This window comes from Micropterus dolomieu, linkage group LG18 (assembly GCF_021292245.1).
Source record: "Micropterus dolomieu isolate WLL.071019.BEF.003 ecotype Adirondacks linkage group LG18, ASM2129224v1, whole genome shotgun sequence".
NCBI classification, from domain to species: domain Eukaryota; kingdom Metazoa; phylum Chordata; class Actinopteri; order Centrarchiformes; family Centrarchidae; genus Micropterus; species Micropterus dolomieu.
Window position 1 is genome coordinate 17034171 of NC_060167.1, and position 21055 is coordinate 17055225.

Sequence of the window (21055 nt, forward strand, 5' to 3'; positions counted from 1 at the left end):
TAAAAGTATCCACTGTTCTCCCATGCTCTAACACACAGTAACGATGAAATGTGTGCTGTTCTCACATTCTTCCTCTGTATGTACACATAAACAACAAGGCAGGGAAATATAAAAGGAATTTATTTTATTGTTTGGGTACATTATTGTTCAGTGTACATGGTCACATCTGAAACAAACTTTACGTGCTTGATAACTCTCCCACCCCGCAGACATCTACACGTCAATACCGATATATATTCATAGCGGCAAGTGCTATGTAGCTCCACATAGGGGACACAGGAAGTGACATATAGCACCTTCATGCGGTGTCGGAACCGCGTAGGAAATTCACAGCCGCACCGGCAGAGCTCCAGAACGTGCAACTCGGCCAGCTCACACGCGGACGCGCTACAAGTGCGAGGGCCCGCCCAACGCTGCTTGCAGCTTTAATTGTACTTTATATTTAGTTTTACACAGCAGTGCATGAGTTAGGGCTGGGCGATATGGACATAAATAGTAAAATAATTATTTAATCTTTTTGTTTTTATTATAACTTTTAGAGTAGTGTTTCCCAACGGGGGCGGTACCGCCCCCAGGGGGCGTTCCGAGGACGATGGGGGCCGCTGGAAGCAATATTTTGGAAGGGGGGGACGCAGAGCTGCTTTTGGGGGGCGTTTGTTAGTTGGAAATTCTAAGGCGAGTTTATACTTAAGATTCACAACAATACGAGTTTGAACTTTAAACTACTTGCAAAAAACTGTGATCCTGTGAACCTGACAGTTTAATCCACTGCGACTGGACGAGACTGTATTTTTTCTCCATCAGCTACTTGTGGTGCAGCTTTGTGCTGCCTTCACGGGAACGGGAAGTCAGAGTATCATCTCTAAAATTTTACCCACATGGCGTTTACTGTGTAAACTCTGGAAATTAACGTTCTCTTTCTTGGTGGAAAAGTGTTTATTTCTCTGAGGAATACACCGTGAACATGTTGTTATCGCAGTGGTTACACATTTACAAGAGGGAAATTCCGCTGTCAGACTCACCCTGAAAACAACTTCGCTGCGACACCAGCGAGTGATGAGTCGCAGACAGTTTGTGCCAAACAACATATACTGTAGGTTCAGTAGGCTATAAAAATGTTAAAAACTGAAGCCCTGTCTTGCTCTGTTGGGGATTGTCATTGGCACTTTATCAGAGGTGCTGAAGTTAACGTGTGTGGAATTATTCGTGAGCTTTCTGTCTGATCACAGGTGTTGTCGGTTAGTTTCTTTTTCCCCCGGCATGAGCACTTCCCCGTCTCGTTCAGTTTTGTCTGTTAGACGGCGAGGGGATACTTCCAGCGAATCAGTAACATAATGCAGTATAGAGCATGTAGTAAAATATTATGAATTCTCTTTAAATAGGCTAATGACGTTAGTCTCCCATTATGACTTTTTTTCTTTACATTTCAGAGAACTCAGATATGTGGGAGAGATCTGAATGTGCAGAAAGTTTTGAACATGAGCAGATAAGTACAGTGTTTCCCATACGTTCATTTATTTGTGGCGGCCTGCCACAATATCAATGCTGACCGCCACATATTGATTTTAGTTTTGTTTTACTAGGCCTATTTAAAATCGTCAGGCAGCGCGTATTCGCGCACCACACCCTCTCGCTTGTCTCTCTCTTCCATCCCTCGAGCTCTTGTTCTCTCTCCCTCGTTAACACAGCTGCACAAATCTGTCCAACACAACGCTGTCAATGTCGGAGACCCAGCTATTAAAAGTTATTAGCAAGCATGTAACGAGCCTAGCTACAAAGCAGCGCTAAGTTAATGTTAGAATACAGCTGGGTTTTCGATGCTAGTATGCTGTATCCGCGCCACAGTTACACTGTCATTCTGTGGGAAACCCTGAGTTATGATAAGCTATTAACAGATGAGCTAATAAAGTCCAGTCAATAACTTAATTAAAACGGATTCATTTATTACTGAGATGAAAAGGGGCCACAAACACATTTAAATAGGTTACTTCCCCACAAAAGAGGTGGTAAGACTTAATCATGTGTGTTGACTCAGCAGCGATGATATTAAATAAGTTGATCTACAGGAGGAAAATATTTAAAAGCAATAAGAATGCCTGAGAGCCTCACTAGATTATATTCTATTATAATATAAATTGTCACCTGCCACCTGAATTTTTCGACATTTCCACCATAAATTGGTGCAGAAAAGGCAGAATTGGAGGAGAAATTTTAACCAGAATGCAGGAAATTAAGTGTTTAAGGCTCAAAATCTTCTGGGGGACCCCATGCCCCCAACTTATTAAGTGCCCCATCCAAGAAAACAGTATCTGGTTTCACACACAGTTTCTGGGAGGAACATTAGTTAAATATAATTACTTTTCACATGGCTTTTTTGTTACATTTTCCATGTTTTTAATAACAATAGTAACAATTAAAAAAATAGCAAACATCTTGTGCAAGTTAAAGAAGTCAAATGGTTAATTGTGCTTTAAAACTTTTCTTTATGGTCAGAACATGACAAATACTGGTAGCAGCCTGGTATCAAAGGTAGAACATTCAAAACAACAAATATGCATGAGAAAAATAAAGTAAAATCTTTTTTCAGTCCCCTTTCATTTCACAGTCAAGTCAAGTCACAGTCACCAGCTAAAACTGCTTTGTTTTGAATCACATTACCTTGCTTGTCAGGACCCACCCTACTCTGCTTTTGATTGGCTAGTAGTCCTTACCTAGTTGGTGCGCAAGTGCAGCTCCAAACAAAGATTGTATAGAAGTGAGATGCTTCAACTTGAGTGTTCAACAAGCAGGGTGAAAAGAGGTGCTTTTAGCAATATGTATTAGGACAAAAATATGATGGTTTTTTTTGAAAATGAAACCATGTAAACCTATTCTGGTACAACCTAAATATAATTATGAACTTGATACTTGATAATATAATGCTATCTGAGATAACATTAACTAGGGTTGCTGAAGGTTAAACTTCCCCAAATCCAATTCAATCCAAAAACAGGACAGAGCCACTAACTTTACTGTAAACTGCAATATAGTAACATACATGATTTTTATATATAACCTGTAACCCCCAACTGTATGAAATGCTTCTTTGCTTACTAGCTGGTCATGCTAATTTTGCAGCTTGCGACAGAGCAGACAAATCCATTCCTAATACTTATATACATTATAGCTGTTATATGAGCCCCATTGCACACCTCATCAACATGAGGACAAATCCAAAGTTTGACATGGCTGCTGTATTTAGACATACATTGTTAGCTACTATATGTTTTTCACATTGGGAAAAAGTGTAAAAAGATAAGGTACTTTTGCTTGACAAATTACTTTAGAATAAAAGAAGCTACTGATTTCAATAAGCTCCCTACTTGGACCGAACCGAGAAGTAATTTATTTTGATCTGGGCTTAACAGAAATCTTCTTATGCATTGCAGCAACAGAGGTAAATGGTTGAGAAACATCCCAAGTACTCAGCCGTGCTTGAAAGAGTGTAGTAGAGTTGTTGGCTTCATTTTGCCGGAGCTATTCATGTTACATAAGGTCTCCCCCCTTCAGATCGCCTCCTTTCTCTCGCCCCCCGCCTCTCTTTCATTTTGCACAAAAGATTTCTCAAAACACACACACACACGCCATCAGTGCGGCATGGCACCCGTCCAGAGAGGGGCTCCAGTGTCGCTCCGTTTCAAAGAGCTCTTTGCTTGCTGTCCTTTTGATGCGCGCTCCCCAGCAGCAGTGGAGCAGAAATGCCGAACGTCCAGCTTTGATATGAATTTGTCCCTCATTCTCCACACTGCTCTACAACTCTCCGGCTACACTATGAGAAAAAGCCTCCTGAAGTCACAATAATGAAAACAACCCGGGAATAAAACACAGAAACACACTCAGTTTTAGCCTGTGCACAGCAGACTGCTGCTCAGGTTAACATGTTGCTGAACAGGTTAGACAACTTTTTTGACACAAAAGACTGTTGGCCACATGGCCGCCGCTACCTCCCTGGTGAATGCATGATGTAGATACATGTAAGCTTCTGACTAAAACCTTAGCAAAGCCAAAGAGAAAGAGAACAGTGTTGGAAACATCCTTGTTGTGAATGGAATCCAAACAACGAAAGGGGGAAAAAGAAACTGAAAAGGAATAATGTGTCTCCACGGTAACTTGACTTCAGCTGCTGCTGTCACTTCCGTGTAGCAAGCTTCAGTTGCTAGCTGCAGATCCCACTGAGGCAATAGGTGGTTTTAGCAGCTCCACCTTTTTATTGTTAGAAACAACTTCTCCACAAACATTATGGCCCTGCATTTAGTAGCTATCTTTGGCATTGTAATTACTCTTAAGGCCAATTAATGATGCATTTTGAACTGGTTTATATGTAACTTGTACGAATAGTTGTTTTCCCCCTGGGATCAATCAAGTCTAAAGCATGTGTCATTTAAAACAAAAGTTCAAGGTTTTTTCAGAAATACTCCTTATACCCATTATCTTTATAATACAACTCTCATGTCTGTGTGTATGGAGGACATGGTTAGCCTAGCTTAACAAAAGACTGGAAGCACTGAGAAGCTAGCCTGTGAAAGAAAACAGAAACAATGACAATGTGTTTTTAGGGGCAAAAAGCAGTCATGCACAGTGACTGGGCACATCTTCCTGGAGTCTTTTCCTCACAGTGTGTTGCCAGGTTTGGTGCCATCTTGACTATACAGAAGCCTACCATTATACTAAAACCTGTGCTTACCAACCGCTTGTGGCAACCCACACTATAGCCAGAGACGCTCCGCTGAAGTGCTGAGCGGATGAATGAACTGTTGTTCTATAAGAAATAGTTACAGCACACCACTCCACCTCAAACCATACACCGTTTTTTTAAACTAACGGTTTGTGGAGTGATTAAACAAACAAGACGCAGCTTTAGAGGTGTTTTTAAGGTAGTAGTTAATGCTAATGTAATGCATATTTCACTTATGGAAAGAAAGCTTAAAAAAAACTAAACCTAAAACCAAACATCGAATATTAAAGTTGAAAATTTAAAGGGAATGGGCTGTATTTCATTGTTTCAATTATGTGTTTCATTTGCACCTTGGTTGGTCGTGAACTTACACACAAAGCATTTTCATACAGAAATAGATTTCACATGGGATGTACTGTAGTCATACCAGCATATGTTGCCTAAAATAAAAGCCAGTGGTTCAGAGTACTGGCACCTTTTCTATTCCAGTACAAGGACTGGGTTTAATGCATCATCTCGAAGCATCTCTTGCTATTTTGCAGTATTTATCATAGGTTCATCTCTGTTTTAGTGAGGCTGACATCCAGTGAGTTTTGTACTGTGTATTTTATATTGATGTATTACAATGATCGTTTCACATGAACCTGCCAAATATGGATGCACAGTATAAATAACTCTAAAGAGCTCTTGATGTGTGCTGTTGAGGACGTGGACTATACTCTGAGCAGAAGAGGCAGAGCCATTACTATCCCCTTCATTTTTTGTTCACTCCGCACTTCCTTTGTACACTCACCTCTCTTCACCAGCATGACACATAAGCACTAAGAGTTAGAGAGAGAAAAACAGTGTCATGTATTATTTTACAGATCTGTTATTTACTCATAGTTTCCTAGAAAGTTTCCTGGAAAGAAAAAAAATGCAGTATGGTACTAATTTTAGAGCATTTCCCTGAAAGAATGAGTGCGCGGATACATATGTAAATATTCATTCTTTATCGGAAACTCTTTTTTTTTTTTTCTTCAAACATGTTGAATTGTGTGCTCGCTTATTAACAAATTTCCCATTTCTGCATGTTCAACTCCTATGGAAGTTACCAGGAAGTAATTTGGGACCCAAAACTTAAAGCCTTACCAAAAACAGTTTTGGAAACCTATAAGTTCAGCCTTGTAAATCTTAATTTGATTTTCGTTTTGATTTAGGCATTTGTGTGTGTAATCGTCACATGGAGCTTATACGACCAGTCAATTAATCAAATAGCCAATCATCTTTTGGTTTTGGACTGAAAAGTGTGACTTTTTTTCTAATGATGTAAAAATTTTTCACAGTCTCTTTTAGATATGGATTTTCTTAAGGCCCCTAATAGTGCATTTGGATCTGCATGTGTGTGCAAAAATGTATTCCCTGTTGGTACGAACTGCACAAAAAGATCTTCGCTCCATTAAGTCTAACTCTATTACATTTCACTGAGTTTCACTTGGTTTCAGTTGTTGTGCTGGAATTCACATTTCCGCTCTTTTGAGTTGTGTAGCAGCACATTGAAAGGAATGCAGCGTGTATGTGTCAAACCTGTGTGTGTGTGTGTGTGTGTGTGTGTGTGTGTGTGTGTGTGTGTGTGTGCACTCTGAGCCATGTGTGTGTAACATTCCAGACAGTGTTAGAGGTATGTGAATTACGTCTTACAGAGAGAGAATGTGAAGAATCTGCTGCCACAAGAAGGCGGCTGTTTACTGACATAGTAGTGGAAAGGAGGTGTGTGTGTGTGTGAGAGAGAGAGAGAGAGAGTCACATGGCTGCTGTCACTTCCTGGTAAGAAACCTCTTAGCCGTGATTGTAAGTAATTATTTTCAAAGCTCTCCATGCAGCCAAGAAAGGGGAGCTGCAGGCTCCCTGTGTGTTCTCTGAGGTGTATCTTTCTGTGACTTACAAGTAACTTCTTAAGATGGAAATCCTGTCTGTTTATCCTGGTTATCTGTCTCCACCTGTTTTTAAAGTTCTATCAAACTTGCATGGCTATAAATAGAAGTGTATTAAATCAGTGCAGCCTCTATAGGCCAAACACTCTTGACCACAATCAGAGGCTAATCACGATCAGAGCCCTTATTGCGTTGTTGGATATAAATCGCTGTAGTGTGACTTAAAAGGCAGCACAGAAGATTGCAGGCTTGCAACCATGAATGTAAACAATACATAAAAATTGGCTTTGCAGGAAGGGAATGCACTCGTCTGGTTTGTTAGACCTCAAGGACACACCCAATTTGGAAAAACACTGAATGTAAAAATAGCTTTTGTTTGTTTACAATAAAACTTCTATAAGGTCCAGTTACTAGCTTTTTCTGGATTTTTCTTTACCGTATCTCACTGAGCAAACGCCACTGAAAGCTATTAGATGTGACAGCGAAAAGACTAGTAATTGGACCTTGAGTTAAGACTAGTTAGTGGAACGATATGGACGTTGTTTTGTAGACAAAGAAAATGACGTCCGTGTTTTTAATATCTTTTTCTGTCGTGTCTTTTTCTCATTAGATTTGGGATATGAGCGATGATGAGAGCATCTGAAGGACTGGAGGAACAAAGCCTGAGCCTCCGAAGGACTGGACACTCCAACCCTCCAATCCACCTTTCTGTTTTTGTTTTGTTTAAGAATTCTTGCACTTACAAAGGACAAGGGGACAAGGGCTTTGCGGACAACAGCGGACACACTGATAAAATTCAAGAAATCAAAACCAAGTACATTATAAAACTTCTTCAGAAAAGTAAGCTTTAGAATTCGTATTAGTCTTCATGTGGATTCAAGGTCAAACGAATCGTTTAGACCCTTAGCAGTAATATGATAAAAAATAATAAACAGGGAAAGAATCAGATTGCTTTTACTGCTTAAATATTCAATGAATGTCTGTTTTTTCACTGTTACATTAGAAACAGGACAAGTTTCCACATTGTGTATGAACCTGTTGTATGTAAGGGTGAATGTACCTCTTCCTCTCACTTGCTTATGTGTAATCAGTCACATTTAATCAGTGTTTGAGACAGAAACACTCTGCATTTGTATAAAGGGGCTTTATTGTTTTTGTCTAAAATGGTCACAGGTCCAATCCCTCCCACGGTCCCTCCATCACACATTTAATGGGTTAGCTGGAGAGTCCTTAGGCAGGACTTTAACATACTACATCTGCTCGCTCATTCAGTTCAGAAAAGAGCTTCAGATGAATTATGAAAACACAGAAACACAGTTGACCAGTCAGAAAATCCATCCATCTCCCTGTCTGTTTACTGGAGAGTGTGATTCATACAGTAGTTATTACTAAAACCAGCTTGGTTCTCCCAAAGGTGTTAACTCATGAGGAAGCCTGCACACAGACATTGCTGAACTTCAGCGACTGAACTGTGTTTGCTTCTGATGTACTTACTGTGGACAACCTGGAACCTACAACTGCACGGTTTAATGTAAAAGAGCCAGTGGACAAACTGAAGGTCTTTATGGTGTTTGTGTTGACGCATGCTCGTGTTCGTCTGTGCAAGTTATGGTTTTCCTACTCTGCCTTTTTGTATTTGTCTTAACTGCTAACATGTACAATGTTTTCAGTGTAATGAATTGTAAATGTCAACAGCGGCTTGGATATGTCTGGAAGAGAATTAGTACAATGTGGAGAAAAAAAAAAAAAGATCTGAGATTCGTTTCAGAATTTGACCTTGAAGTTAGCCAGTCGGAATTGTGACTCCAAAAAAATCCAAAATTCAGATTTTTTTTCCTCAGATTCTATTCTCAAAATTGAGATTAACCGATGTTGATTTGGATTTTATCATTGAGTAGTCTGAGGTTTTTGTCGTTCTTTTTCTCTTCTGGAAGTAATTGACCAAAAACTAGAATAAAAGGTCTGTACAATTTTTCTGTTTTATAATAGTGGTTTATGTGGAATTCAAGTGTGCTACTTCATTCTTGTGCCTTTATTACACTATGCTACGTCCTTTCATACACTCAGTGTACCTGCATTTTTCCAATACCCATATGCCCCTTTTTCTAGTATCTCTATCTAAACCACTGCACAACCACAAACGCACAGTTACAGAAGCCACACAGTCAGACAGTGGTTTAAAAGCATTTTATTGTTCATCGAGGCTACTTTACGTACAAAAAAGGTGGCCTGCCAAAACCTTTTTAGTAGGAGACACAGAGCCACAAATTTCTTGATACAAATTTCTTTTACAGTTCAGAGTGTTACTACCACGAAGCACATGCTATTTCCATTTCAAAAACGATCTGGAAAATGTGGTACAGTCACGAGTAAAGACTGACTCCTCTTTGATTTATCGGCACAATTTTCATGTTTACTTGATTACAGATGCAAAATGGCCTCCACAGATGGGAACAGCAACATTAGATACAAGGGCGACATCCCCAAAGCCCATCTCAGCCTCACCAACTGGTAAAGAAGCAGATGAACTTGACCATAATGTTTATTAGAAATATGCAGTCAGGTCAGTTAAGTTTGGTGTTATAAACCAATCCAAAAAAAATGTTCTCAATGGGACTGATGATTTAACTTGTAGCTCAGTTCCCATTGTCATCAAAACGCCTTCAAAACCCACATTTTATATTGCTTACATGCAATGGTGGAAATTTGACTAAGCTAGCCCATGACTATGACATGATGAATTTTATTTAATTTTTAATAGTTCAATGGAAATTACTTGGAAATGGCCGCCAAGACTCACCAGGCTAGTGGCAAAATTTATGTTCCATCAATGCAAAACATGCAAATTGCTCAAGAGGGCACTAAAAGGACAACCTCCCATTTGCTCACAAGTGAAACTTTTGTTCAGAAGTCACATGATTTAACACAAGTTAAATGATTGCAGAACATTGAGGACCAATGGAAATAGCGATTGTCACCGGCACACCAGTGGCTTACTGTGGTTTCATAAGTTTACTGTGTTCCTGCACTTGAACCTTTACTCTAACAAGACAAACTCTATAAACAAAAAAGATCAACTTTTTTCACAAAAAAAAAAGAAAATGCAATGATTACAATATAAGGACAGGAAAACCAACAATTAAATAGCTACATATCATTAACAAATTAATTGTTCCTCAAAAAATACCTACGATTTTTTTCTCTGTACATTCGTTACGCACAGCGTAATGATGGTCTTATAGTTACCTATTATAAAAAAGTATTTTTTTTATTAAGTGATTTTCCTACAGTGTGTAGGGAGTGTGTCAAAGCAGAAAGAGAGCCTCCTACCTACAGGGTGGTAGTGAAATGATAATAACAGAAAAACAAAAATCCATGACACTGAGCCCTTTTCCCTCATGTTTTCTAGCATGTTAAGTCTTAATCGGGGGGGGGGGGGGGCATTGCTGTGAGACGGGTCGTGCTAACAGAAGCTCAGCTCCTGAAGCACTGCCCCCACCTCCAAAGCGTAGTAACGTACTTATTTGATATGGAAATGTCTTCACTAGATTAAACGATGAAAAATGTTGTGTATGTGAAGATTCTAGAACTTTAACCATCAGCTGGTGTTCTGTCACATCGGTTCTGAGGATGGAATGTGTGGACGCTCTAGAACACTGAGGGAGAGAACTCTTTAATGGATGTACTTGATTTTTTTTTAAAATTACCTAAAACAAACGAATATGAACCTCGTCACCTTTCAACATCAGCTTAGGGGCATGAAATGATTCTGTACTTTGCTACTTTTCTACTGCCCACCTGTTACAACCCCAGTTCTCTAAATTCTGTTATGGCACAAATGCTTGTTTGTTCCTTTATCGTACGGTACGGATTTTATTGCAAATTTGCATGATGCAAAGACAAAAAAAGTGGACACATTGTAATTCTGCTAAAGACACAATAAAGCCTGGGACAGTTGGCCCCAGCTGGTTGTTAGCTCTGTGTGTTGATGTGGAGATGCTGGGTGTGTGTGTGAGGCCTGTACAAAGTTCCCTATAGGAGGAATGTTTGCCACCTTGGCACAGGCTCTTCCCACTTCATTTTCTCAGACTGCAGCAGTCTAGCTTCACTGCAGCAACAATACAATGTTGTTCAGAAAAGAAAGCATTGAAGTAACAAAAAAAATAAAGCCTGGACACCAAGCCAGGACACAAAAAGTCAACTGACGAAGGCTGAAAAAGCTGTGATGTCGCACCATGCATTCAGATAACCATAAATTATCAAGTGTTTTGTTTGCAACCATCTCGCTGCTATGTTTTTCATAGCTCTGAAACTTTTCTTCTCAGGCTGAGATGCTTTCCAGGAAAACAAGGCCCTGCTGACTAATTTGTGTCAGTTTGGTGTCTCAGCTTAGTCACGCTGAAGTTTGTAGCATCCTGTACCACTGATGGATCAACATCTTAAGAAAACCTTTACGGGCTGCGTATCCCAATGGCAACTCGACACTATAACCGCTACCACTGCGATGAGCGGTGGCGGTTACCGGGTCGAGGTGGTTTTGAGAAGCGCAGCTCTCATCGTTAAACAGAGCCTGTCCGGAGGCTGTCCCGCTATAGATGTTTGTTACCATACTGATATTAATGAAAAACAATTACAAAAGTGTAATAATAACAGTAACAATAATAATATGGAGTACAACTGACCCAGCAGTGAGTGTATAGTGTCTATGTCTGTTACTGACAATGAAAGAAGTAACAACTAACGTCCAAATGAAAAGTCTAATAGTAGTTAAGATTGAAATGCTTAAAAACATTAATAGATACCAGCTATTAAAAAAAAAAACATGCATCTGTAAAAGCATTAGTTTACCCTTCAAACCTTGTAGAAATCTACCAAACCACAGTGAGTATGAGAGGGAGGGGTGACAGGGTGTAAGCCAAATATAATTACACCTGTGTTCAAAGAGTTACAAAAACAAAAAGGCGCGTTTGAAGAGATGTGAATGATCTCTCCCCAGGTCGAGAAACCAGACTCTTTTTTTCTTTCTCCCCCAACCACAAAGTGACGGCGTCATCTATCCCCTCATCACTGTCAGCAGTTAAGACCATGAAACACATCAAAGCACGTTGTTCAGCAGAGTGTAGCCTTCAACACAGTGAAGGTTGGACAACTGGGTTTTCAGGCCTAATCTCTCATAATGGCTGCGGTGTCCATCAACACCAACAGTTAGCTGACTTGATAACCTGACTGTGCTTGTGAAAAACAATTTGGCACAGATATAAGCGTGTGAAGTTGTTTTATATGCTTTTTGTTGGGGCGGCAATATATTCGTCTACGCCGATACCAATCAGCACGGCTTAATTAAAAAAGTGGATGTACTTACAGCCTAGAGCAGGTATGCAGGGCTGGGAGGTCCAATATATTTACTATCCCAATATACTATGAATACTGGAGATACTGTATACATCATATGGTAGCCAAATTACTTTGCATATCTCTAACATTTCATACTGCCCACCAGTCCCCTGGTATGTACTTTTCTGTCAGGGTCAGAATGAAATTACATCCAGGTAGATTAAAATTTGGAGATCAAATAAGAGGTTCCAACAAAAGCTGGATTATGCCCGATTGCGTCCACGCCATCAGTCCCAGTGTGTACAGTGCCAGATTACAATTTTGACAAGCCACCCTTTACCCACTACGGCAGTAGTGCAAATCAGACCAAGTCGATCACTTAAGCGTACACATACAGTAACAAAACCACCAGAACACATGCACAGGAGAGAGGGGGGAATGAGAGAATGAGAGGATGAAAAAAAATAAAACATAAAAAAGAGATAAAACAGAAGGTGGAGATTACAAGATGGCTGTCTGTTGTTTTGTTTTCGAGGTGGGCAGTGAATAAACATCAGTGTCTGAGGTTTCTTTGGTAGCACAGTCAGGTGGTTTGTGATTATTTTCTCCAAAGTGTTTCTCACTTCAATTTTCTTTTCAAATGTCAGGCATCTCACAATGCAAAAGCAGTATACAGAACTACTGTTAAAGAAACAAACAAACAAAACAAGAAGAAAAATTAATAATTAAAACACCGTCTTGCCTCTCTATGTACATATAACTACAGACACTTGCTCAGCTTCAAGCATGACATGCACGGGTGATGAATGATTGAGAAAAGGAGCAGCTCGATGCTCCAGTCAAGTCCCAAAGTCGAACCTCATCACCCATTACTGATTACGGTCTGGCATTCCCATACCAGAGGACAGAAGAAGAAAATAAAATAAACAACCTTGTTGTTATTGCTTGATTGATCCTCTATGAGTGCATAGAAAGAAAAAGCAGGTTTGAGGGTTTTGGATGTTTTTAGCAGACCAGCAGGCAGGCATTTCCTCTGGGATGCTGGTGACAGATCAAAGTGATGGAGGCATGGGTGTTGGAGCCGGGATGATTGGGAGGGCAGGGGAAACGGGAGGCAAATCCCTCTTTAACCCGTCCTCCTTCAGGAGATGACAGAAGGGGAGTGGTTGTGATTGACCATGTGACTGTCGGGGGAGGAGTTTGGGCTGCTGCCGGACGACGAGGGGCTCCCCTTGTTTTTAATCTGCAGCCAGGTCTCGCCCAGTGCCTTGGCGAAGTGGTCGTCCACCGAGCCCGTGATGGACACTGAGTTGGTGGCGGTGGGCTCGGGCTCCTTGTAGTTCTTCCCGAGACTGCGGCGGAAATGCTCTTCGATCACCGGGTCACAGGCTGTGTTGGCTAGAACAGGGAGGGAGGGGATAGGAGAAGGCAAGAGACGGAGAGAGCTTTTAGTTCCCACAGTGAAACGTTGGTAATGTGCATTTTAGGACAATGGAAAAAATACTAACTCCGACATCTACTTCAGTTTTTCATTGCATTTTATTTTATTTTTTTAAATAACCGTTTTAAATTTCACTGTTAACCCCAATGAGATCATAGGGATTTCACTGGGATCATAAAACTGGCCACAGTAAAGTTATCAACCCACAGAAAACATGGCCGACACTCACAGACAGGACAAATAAAACAGACGCATGTTTGGCTAAGGCCTCAAGTGACTTTTTACGTAGAGAGATAACAGACAAGGTAGTAAAACAAAGCCTGTTGAGTCGTCACAATAACTCATGTGCTATAAACAGAAACTCAGACTCGCTGACAGAGATGATTTTTTTTTTCACTAGTTAAAGAAGTCAAACTGAATGTGGAAAGCAGGCTGTGTTTTCCCTGAAGGGTGATTTGTACTTGAGGAGAGGTTTCCCAAAAACTGCACTGTATGGGAAATGTGTTTGTTCACAAAATTACATTCACATTTAGAGACACATGTGCCCAATATAGTATACTTGGTAACTATCAGCAATCTAGGATGTTACGTGTCTGTCTGTCTGTCTTCATCCACAAGAACACCTGCATGAGTGCACTCACTGTTGATTCTCCTGTAGCTGTTAGAGAGGCTTGAGCAGCCGTTGTGAGAAACCGGACAGTGAGACAGGTTGCAGTTGCGGTTGTTAGCTGGGGCGCATGTGATCACTGAAGGACGATTCTGAAACACAAGGACACAAACTCAACATTTAGGGATCTCCAAAAACAACAAACGATTGTGTCAAGAGCAGGTGCGAGAAGAGTAACTACAAAGAAAACTGAGTTAGAAATGCAGGAAATATTCATGTAAAGAAAACGGCCCAAAAGGGAAATTCTGAAGCCTGAGGGAGAGAGAATGATTCAGTGACCACCCGGGCTTCAAAAATGTTTTGGCCAACAAGCCAAATAGGAAATTCTACTCTCCACCATCTGACGAGCCCAGCTAATGCAAGCACATTAGTCATCTTGTGGAAGACCTACCAGAATTGAGGTTTTACTAAAGATGTAGTCAGTACTAGAACTAAAGAAACAGGATGTGCAAGTTACCTGCTGGCGCTCCACGGCACTGACTGTGTGCGGCACTGTTGCCATAGCCGCTGTGGTGCTACGTGCAGACTCCACCGTGCTGTTTTTGGTGAGTGCCAATGGCTGGTCCATGCCGGCTAAGCTGGCCAGGTGGTGGTGGTGGTGGTGGTGGTGGTGGGCGTGGCTGTACAGGTGGTTGCTGTGGACTCCCAGAGCACTGGGCACCACCACACGCTCGATAGGGCTGCGGCTCTGTTCCTTGCAGACGGGAGAGCTGCGATAGTCTCCGTTAGGTTTCCTGGGGAACAGAGGAGGTAGAGACAGAGAGAGGCACCTTAATTTATCATGCATATTGGGTTATGTATTTATTTTATGTGTGTGTATTTTAGGGTTGGGATTTGATAGCACCATGTGGATTCTGAATCCAGTAACAAGACTGAACGTGAATAGGCCTACATATTGAATATATTTTGGTTTGGCTTCCAACAATTTTAAGTAAGAAAAAACTAAAAAACTGAAACTCAAGTTTTGCCAGATCCATAACATATTTGCTCTTTAGCTAAATGACGTTCCTACTAAAGAAAAGGTTATCTGATGAGAAAATTTGAACTTAAATAAACTTTGTATTTGAACCTACATGGCACCTGATTCAAAATGATCAAATAACAAAACTTAGGTGTCAGGGATGAGCTCAAAAGAAAACAAGATGAGGACAGACTGGAGTGTTGAGGCAGAAAATGGACACAGGAAAAAGTAGAGCAGCGGAGAGACGAATAAAGACAGAGAGGTAAAAAGTGGCCCAGAGAGGAAGAGAAATAGATGAGGGAGTAAAGAGGGAAGAGAGAAGATAAACAAAAGAACAATTGTAAATGGGGCTCTGAGGCTATTAATACTGACCTCACACACACAAACACACTCTCATACACACACTCAGATTGCAGGAGGGTTTGATAAGACTGTTTTGTAATAGCACATGCTCATACACACACACACACACACACACACACACACAGGCACTCTCTCTCTTTGCTGTTCAGTCTAGGAAGCAGGAAGGAACACTCTCCTAACTGTCTCCAACATGGACAGACTCCAAACATATCCCTGCACAGAGGGGCAAACAGGCACAAAGTTCAAAGCTCTAAAGTGGTTTCGTCAGTACAGCAAATCAACTTTATCTCTCCAGTGGACTTGAAGCCAGCTGCACTCACTGCTGTCAAATGAAAAATCCTGCAGCACAGACACGAGCTGAGAAGTTGTCTCTGTCTGCATCTCACTGCCAACATTTGATTTAATCTGCTTAAGTTGTCGCTGAAATGTCTCTTCTTCTGTGTTTTTTTATTTTTTTTTTACTTTTTTTTCCTTTCTTTCCCTTGACTTCTGTTCAACAACACACTGGCCACACTCATGAGCTGAATACTAAAGGTGAACAAAAAGGTAGGCTGGCTACACACTTTCCATATGAATGAGAGTTACTTCCCACCGCAAAGAAATCCCTTTGTTCTCTCCAATCGGTGAGCTCATATTTTAATCATTGAAAAAGCAGAGATAAGGATAAGGGAGTAAAGTAACGACAGTTTAACACAACACAGATTTTGGCCTCTTTTTTCCCCCTCAGCTCCCAGCTCTGATGATAATGACTTTGAAATGTTTTGATATGTAGTGAAGCGGTGGTGCCTGATACTGTGCACATTCGCTTACAGTTTAACAGGTAGCAATTATTTTGCTCAGTGCGTAAAATGTGGTCTGTTTGCTGAGTGTGTGTGTGTGTGTGTGTACGCAACTGTGTATTACAGCCTTACTGCAGCTCCACTCCCCTCCTGCAATTTGAGGCCCAGTTACAGGGAGCAAGATTTACTGGTCTCGCCTCTCACTATCTCTTCTTCCCTCTCCAACTCCATACCAAAATGCATACACACATCCATTCATAAATCAGAACATACACACTGACTTCCTCCTTCCTAGACCAAAATACACATCATAGAAGCCTCAATTGGGAAAAATACATCAAATTTACTATAAATAAGCTTAACGTGACATTCCCTCTTTATTCTTCACCAGATACCGTGTGGAGGCATTTCTCCACCCATGTGAAAGAGTTTGAATGACAATACGCAACAGACTCAAGAGGGAAAACGCTGCAGCGGCCCTTTAAGGTTTGTTTGGATGCAAAACACCAAGTTCAGGCAAACAGTTGTAGATCCGTGTGACCAGGCAACCTGACTGCTGGGTCAAGCATCTGGAGCCCACAGCACCGTCCTCCACAAATAAATAGTTTCCAGAGAATACAGAGGGGGATAGAGGAAGAGCTGAGGGGAGGTGGGGGGAGCTAGACTGTGAATGGTCCGGACCTCTACTACAAGAAAGAGTGAGGTCGGTATTTTCCTTCGTTTGTGCCGAGAGCTTACATTAGCAGGAACCCCCCTCTTCTTTTTTTCTGTCTTTGTCCGCCCCCCCTCACACACACAGCAAACTTCCTGAGGGTTAAAGAGGGAGACATTTGACCGACAGCTCACCAAAAAGCTTTCATGTTTTCTTATAGTGGCATCAATTTTCAGTTTCATTCTTTATCAAATAGTTTAAAAAGCATTGTGGAGTTAATCACATTACACCAGGCCATAGTAAAATGAATGTAGTGTTTAAATGATTTCTAAAGGAAACTTTTAATCAAATGCTACAAACCAGAGTCCTCCTGTATAACTCTGTTATCTTCAAATATAAACAATCCATTGATTAGCTTAGAGGCAAAGAGATAATAAAGGTCTCCCTCTCTCTACCCCACCAGCAGCTGGGTCTTGAGTAAGGTTGCGGAAGTTGTTCCAAACTTTAATCATTGCCAAAGAGCAGGCATGCCCACATCCTCGCACAAGAGGGGCCGTTGCAGGAGCCAGCGAACGGGATCAACAAATCCGACCAATGAATGGCGTGGCTGTCGAATCCACCACCACCCCCCACCGTTCCCCTCGCCTGATTGCCCACCAAACCCAGGACCGCATTTCATGCCAGGGATCAGGCATTCAAAAACCCACCCTGTGTCTTTGTGTCTCTTACTCACCTCTCAATTATCGTTAGGTTCGCAGCTGGGAAGAGAGAGGGAGAGGATGTGAAGGGCGGACGACGAGGGCTACACATGAGACATGAGGATGGGGGCGGTAACAAGGGATAGAGCTGAAGAGACAGGGTTGCCAGGTCTGGAGCTAGAGGAGGGGATGAAAGCGGGGGGGGGATAGAAAGGAGAGAGCGCCTTTGGAAAGTAAAGAACACTAGGACTTGGCACCTACAAGGGGTATGGGGAGAAAAACTGAATAAAAGAAGAGGCATAAGGAGTGAATTGTGGGGGGAAAAAAAGACAGGGGAAGAGGTTGGCGACGCAGCTTAATCTTATTTCACAATAAATGTTCACTGGGTTACTAATCACACTTGGAGCAAGCATCAATATGGAGTAAACAACAAACCTGGGGCAGGGAGAGAAGCACAGATCTAATATTGTACAGTCTGTATAGATGTGAGAGAAAGCACTAGCGCTGTACTATTTTATTGAGGTTTTCAAATGAAGCTTCAAATTCTGATTGTTTTAAGATGGTTATGTTCTAAAGCACAATTAAACCCGGCCACAACTCCACAAAAAAAGTCACCGTGTGACTTGTGTGATTGACATCAGAATGGACAGCTTGACACAATGAAATAGAGAGCAGATATCTTTTTGATTCTATTTTACTAAAGTCTAGGTTATGTGCAGCCTGGCATTAGTGGTAGTCACTGTGGTGGGCACTCACTGAAAGATCCCTTAATTTAAAACCCAGAGAGTCCAACCCTTGATACATAAATTATATACTTATATATCTTGAACAATATTACACACTCAGATCTGTCATTAAATATAGCCTTTAAGTAACCATTCACACGACACTCTGTCTTCAAGTTAAAGATCACAACTGTGACCATGTGTTTGAATGACTTTGACTTAGAAAAAAAACACTGTTGTAGATCTGTATTCCTGTACAATATGAAAACTTGTAATTTGTTCTTGCTGGGTTAACAAGCAGCTTTGTATGAGCTAACTTGTCTAATTGCCACAATGAAAAACTAAATAAAACAAATATAAACATAGGAACCGGGGAGTTTAAAAATATTGTTTAGTTTTCAAAAGTGTGTGCCAGGTTTAGCTCTATGGTAGACTGCCAATTTGGTGAGTTAGCTATATTATACAGGAGCTATAAAAGTTCTGTGCCGTTTCTCACAATTGTGCTCCCAAGTCTGCAGAGAAAACCTCACTACAAATCTTTGGTTGGGCAGACGTTCATATCCTACTCCTTTAAGAAATAAATAAAGAGCGAGAGAGAGAGAGATACACACACACACACACACACACACACACACACAGGAAACATCTGGGAAGAATCAGGGCGTAGAGAGGAGAAGATGACCAAAAAAAAAATAAAAAAGATGAAGGCTCACCACAGGTTACAACCAGGCCCAGGCGCTGCAGAGGTCTGCAGAATCCCACAAAATGGACACACATACACACAAAGTGAGCCACAGGGCCTACCCAGGCTATGTATATAAAGCATACAAACATCTCAGCACAGTTTGCATTCTCTGCTCAGTCCAGGTTTTAGTAGCGGGACTGAGCGGAAGTTACCAATAATATTTGTATCCTTTAAAATAGAACAGTCGACCCCAAGAGGAAATATACCTTAACAGATGTCGTTCACAGACTATTACTGCTATAAATCAAATAATCATCCTTGACATACAACATGCAATATAAAGTATTAAATGAAATGCTATATGTTAAATCATACATTATGCCCAATCTGAAAAGCAAGACAAACCTTGCACCATTTCTTTCAGCCATTTCAAATCTTTTCAGATTTCATGCAGAAGATCTGATAAATATCAAGCACACATTTGACAGTTAACTGACTGCAGAGAAAAAGAACTGAAGAAAATCCTTTGTTATTGAAGCTGGGACAGATCGGATATGGGATCAACCACAACAAGAAGGCAAAGAAAACAACAGAACACAGAAAAGAAAAAAAAACAAAAAAAAAAACACCCATATGCTCTCCCTCCTTTCCTCACATGCTCACACACTGCAAAATAGTCCCATGTAAAACAAGAGGGTAACAATGACTTCACCAGGCTTGGCCACGCTCACACACACACACACACACACACACACACACACCCTCTCTTATTTTCTCTGCATTTGGTCTATGGAGAAACTTCCATGAGAACAACTTGCTGCTGAAGTTCCCAGTAGAAAGCAGCTGCAGTTACTGTATGCTACAGTACTGACTGCAGCAAGCTGAGGAACTTGGATCTATAGCCTTACCTTTCAGAGTAACATAGCACTAATGAGAAAGAAAGATTACGTATCATGTGAAAAGCGTGTATAGCTGAATAATTGTCCATATGCCAGCTTTTTTTCAGCAATTAAAATAATGAAGGGTAAAGAAATCATTATCATCAGGCTAAAGAACAAAGAATTGCTTGCTCCAAGCACTGATGCACGTCAACTCATCAGGTTCATCACTGAGTAAAATAACTCTTATGTGTTATTGGTAATTCACAGAGAAAAACAACTCACAGTATTTAAAAAAAAACACTCAATATGGTTACACAGAAAATATCATAAATTCTTATTCTCAACCAACCTAATGGCCACTGAGACACATGTAACCTGGCTGCAGTTATATTCCCAGATTAAAAGCCTATACAAGACTTTGCTCTGTGACTGCCTCTCGTTCTTAAGGAGGGATGAAACAGCTAAGCAAGAGGACTTTTAAACTGGCTGGCTTACAACTGCAGAGTGGCGGGCAGGCAGCAGCAAGCTTCCAGCCCGCAGGCTCCAGTGGACAGGATAAGGCTTCTTTGTTCAAGACTCCTCCTTCTCCTCAGAGAAAATGAGAAAGTAGCCCCTGCTGCCTGACAAGGAGCCCACTCACACACAGATGGACAAGCACACATGCATGCATGGACATCACATACTATGACACATGTGCATACCTGCACAACCACATGCAGACTCAGAACAGACAGAGATCATGTCCACATATCAGCCTGCCACTAAGACTGCCAAAGTTTTCAATCGGACTTTTATGCAGAATTCACATAGCCCCGCCTCAAGTCGGTGGTGTCAGTTGTCTGTCTGTGTCAACACTCATCGAAACTTACAAACTTGCAGACATAACAAAGCCATCGAGAAGCAGCTCAACAACAAACAAAAAACAACCAACCAAAAAAATGCTTGTTATTTAGCACACAGGAAAATTGCCATTCAAGCAAAGACAGAGAAAACTGTTTTTTTTAAAGAGGAGAATGAACACAAAAGCTGCCAAACATGCAAGAACAGTCAACATGGAGCAGAGCAATCAGTGCAGACAAAAAAAAACAAAACAAGCTACACAGACAGAAGCAGCCAGAAAAATCCAACAGCTAGAATGGTGTCAGATAACCATCTCTGGAAATATGAACTCTGTGTGTGTGTGTGTGTGTGTGTGTGTGTGTGTGTGTGTGTGTGTGTGTGTTGGGGGGGGGGGGGGGTTCA

At 41.1% G+C, this 21055-nt stretch overlaps 2 protein-coding genes across 4 annotated transcripts in view; one reads left to right on the top strand and one right to left on the bottom strand.

Moving 5' to 3' along the window:
• The window catches only part of atg7 (ATG7 autophagy related 7 homolog (S. cerevisiae)), a 69084-nt gene extending 60485 nt beyond the window's left edge, over positions 1 to 8599 (top strand). For both annotated transcript variants that reach the window (XM_046075535.1, XM_046075534.1), the window contains exon 19: positions 7238 to 8599. In XM_046075535.1, coding sequence (XP_045931491.1) covers positions 7238 to 7270 — 33 coding nt within the window. In that variant the 3' untranslated portion in view covers positions 7271 to 8599. The remainder of the gene's footprint in view (positions 1 to 7237) is intronic.
• A 200-nt stretch (positions 8600 to 8799) lies between these two features.
• vgll4b (vestigial-like family member 4b) overlaps positions 8800 to 21055 on the bottom strand; it is a 39030-nt gene continuing 26774 nt past the window's right edge. For both annotated transcript variants that reach the window (XM_046075537.1, XM_046075536.1), the window contains 3 exons: positions 14527 to 14803; positions 14044 to 14161; positions 8800 to 13359 (listed from right to left, as the gene is read on the bottom strand). In XM_046075537.1, coding sequence (XP_045931493.1) covers positions 13103 to 13359; positions 14044 to 14161; positions 14527 to 14803 — 652 coding nt within the window. In that variant the 3' untranslated portion in view covers positions 8800 to 13102. The remainder of the gene's footprint in view (positions 13360 to 14043; positions 14162 to 14526; positions 14804 to 21055) is intronic.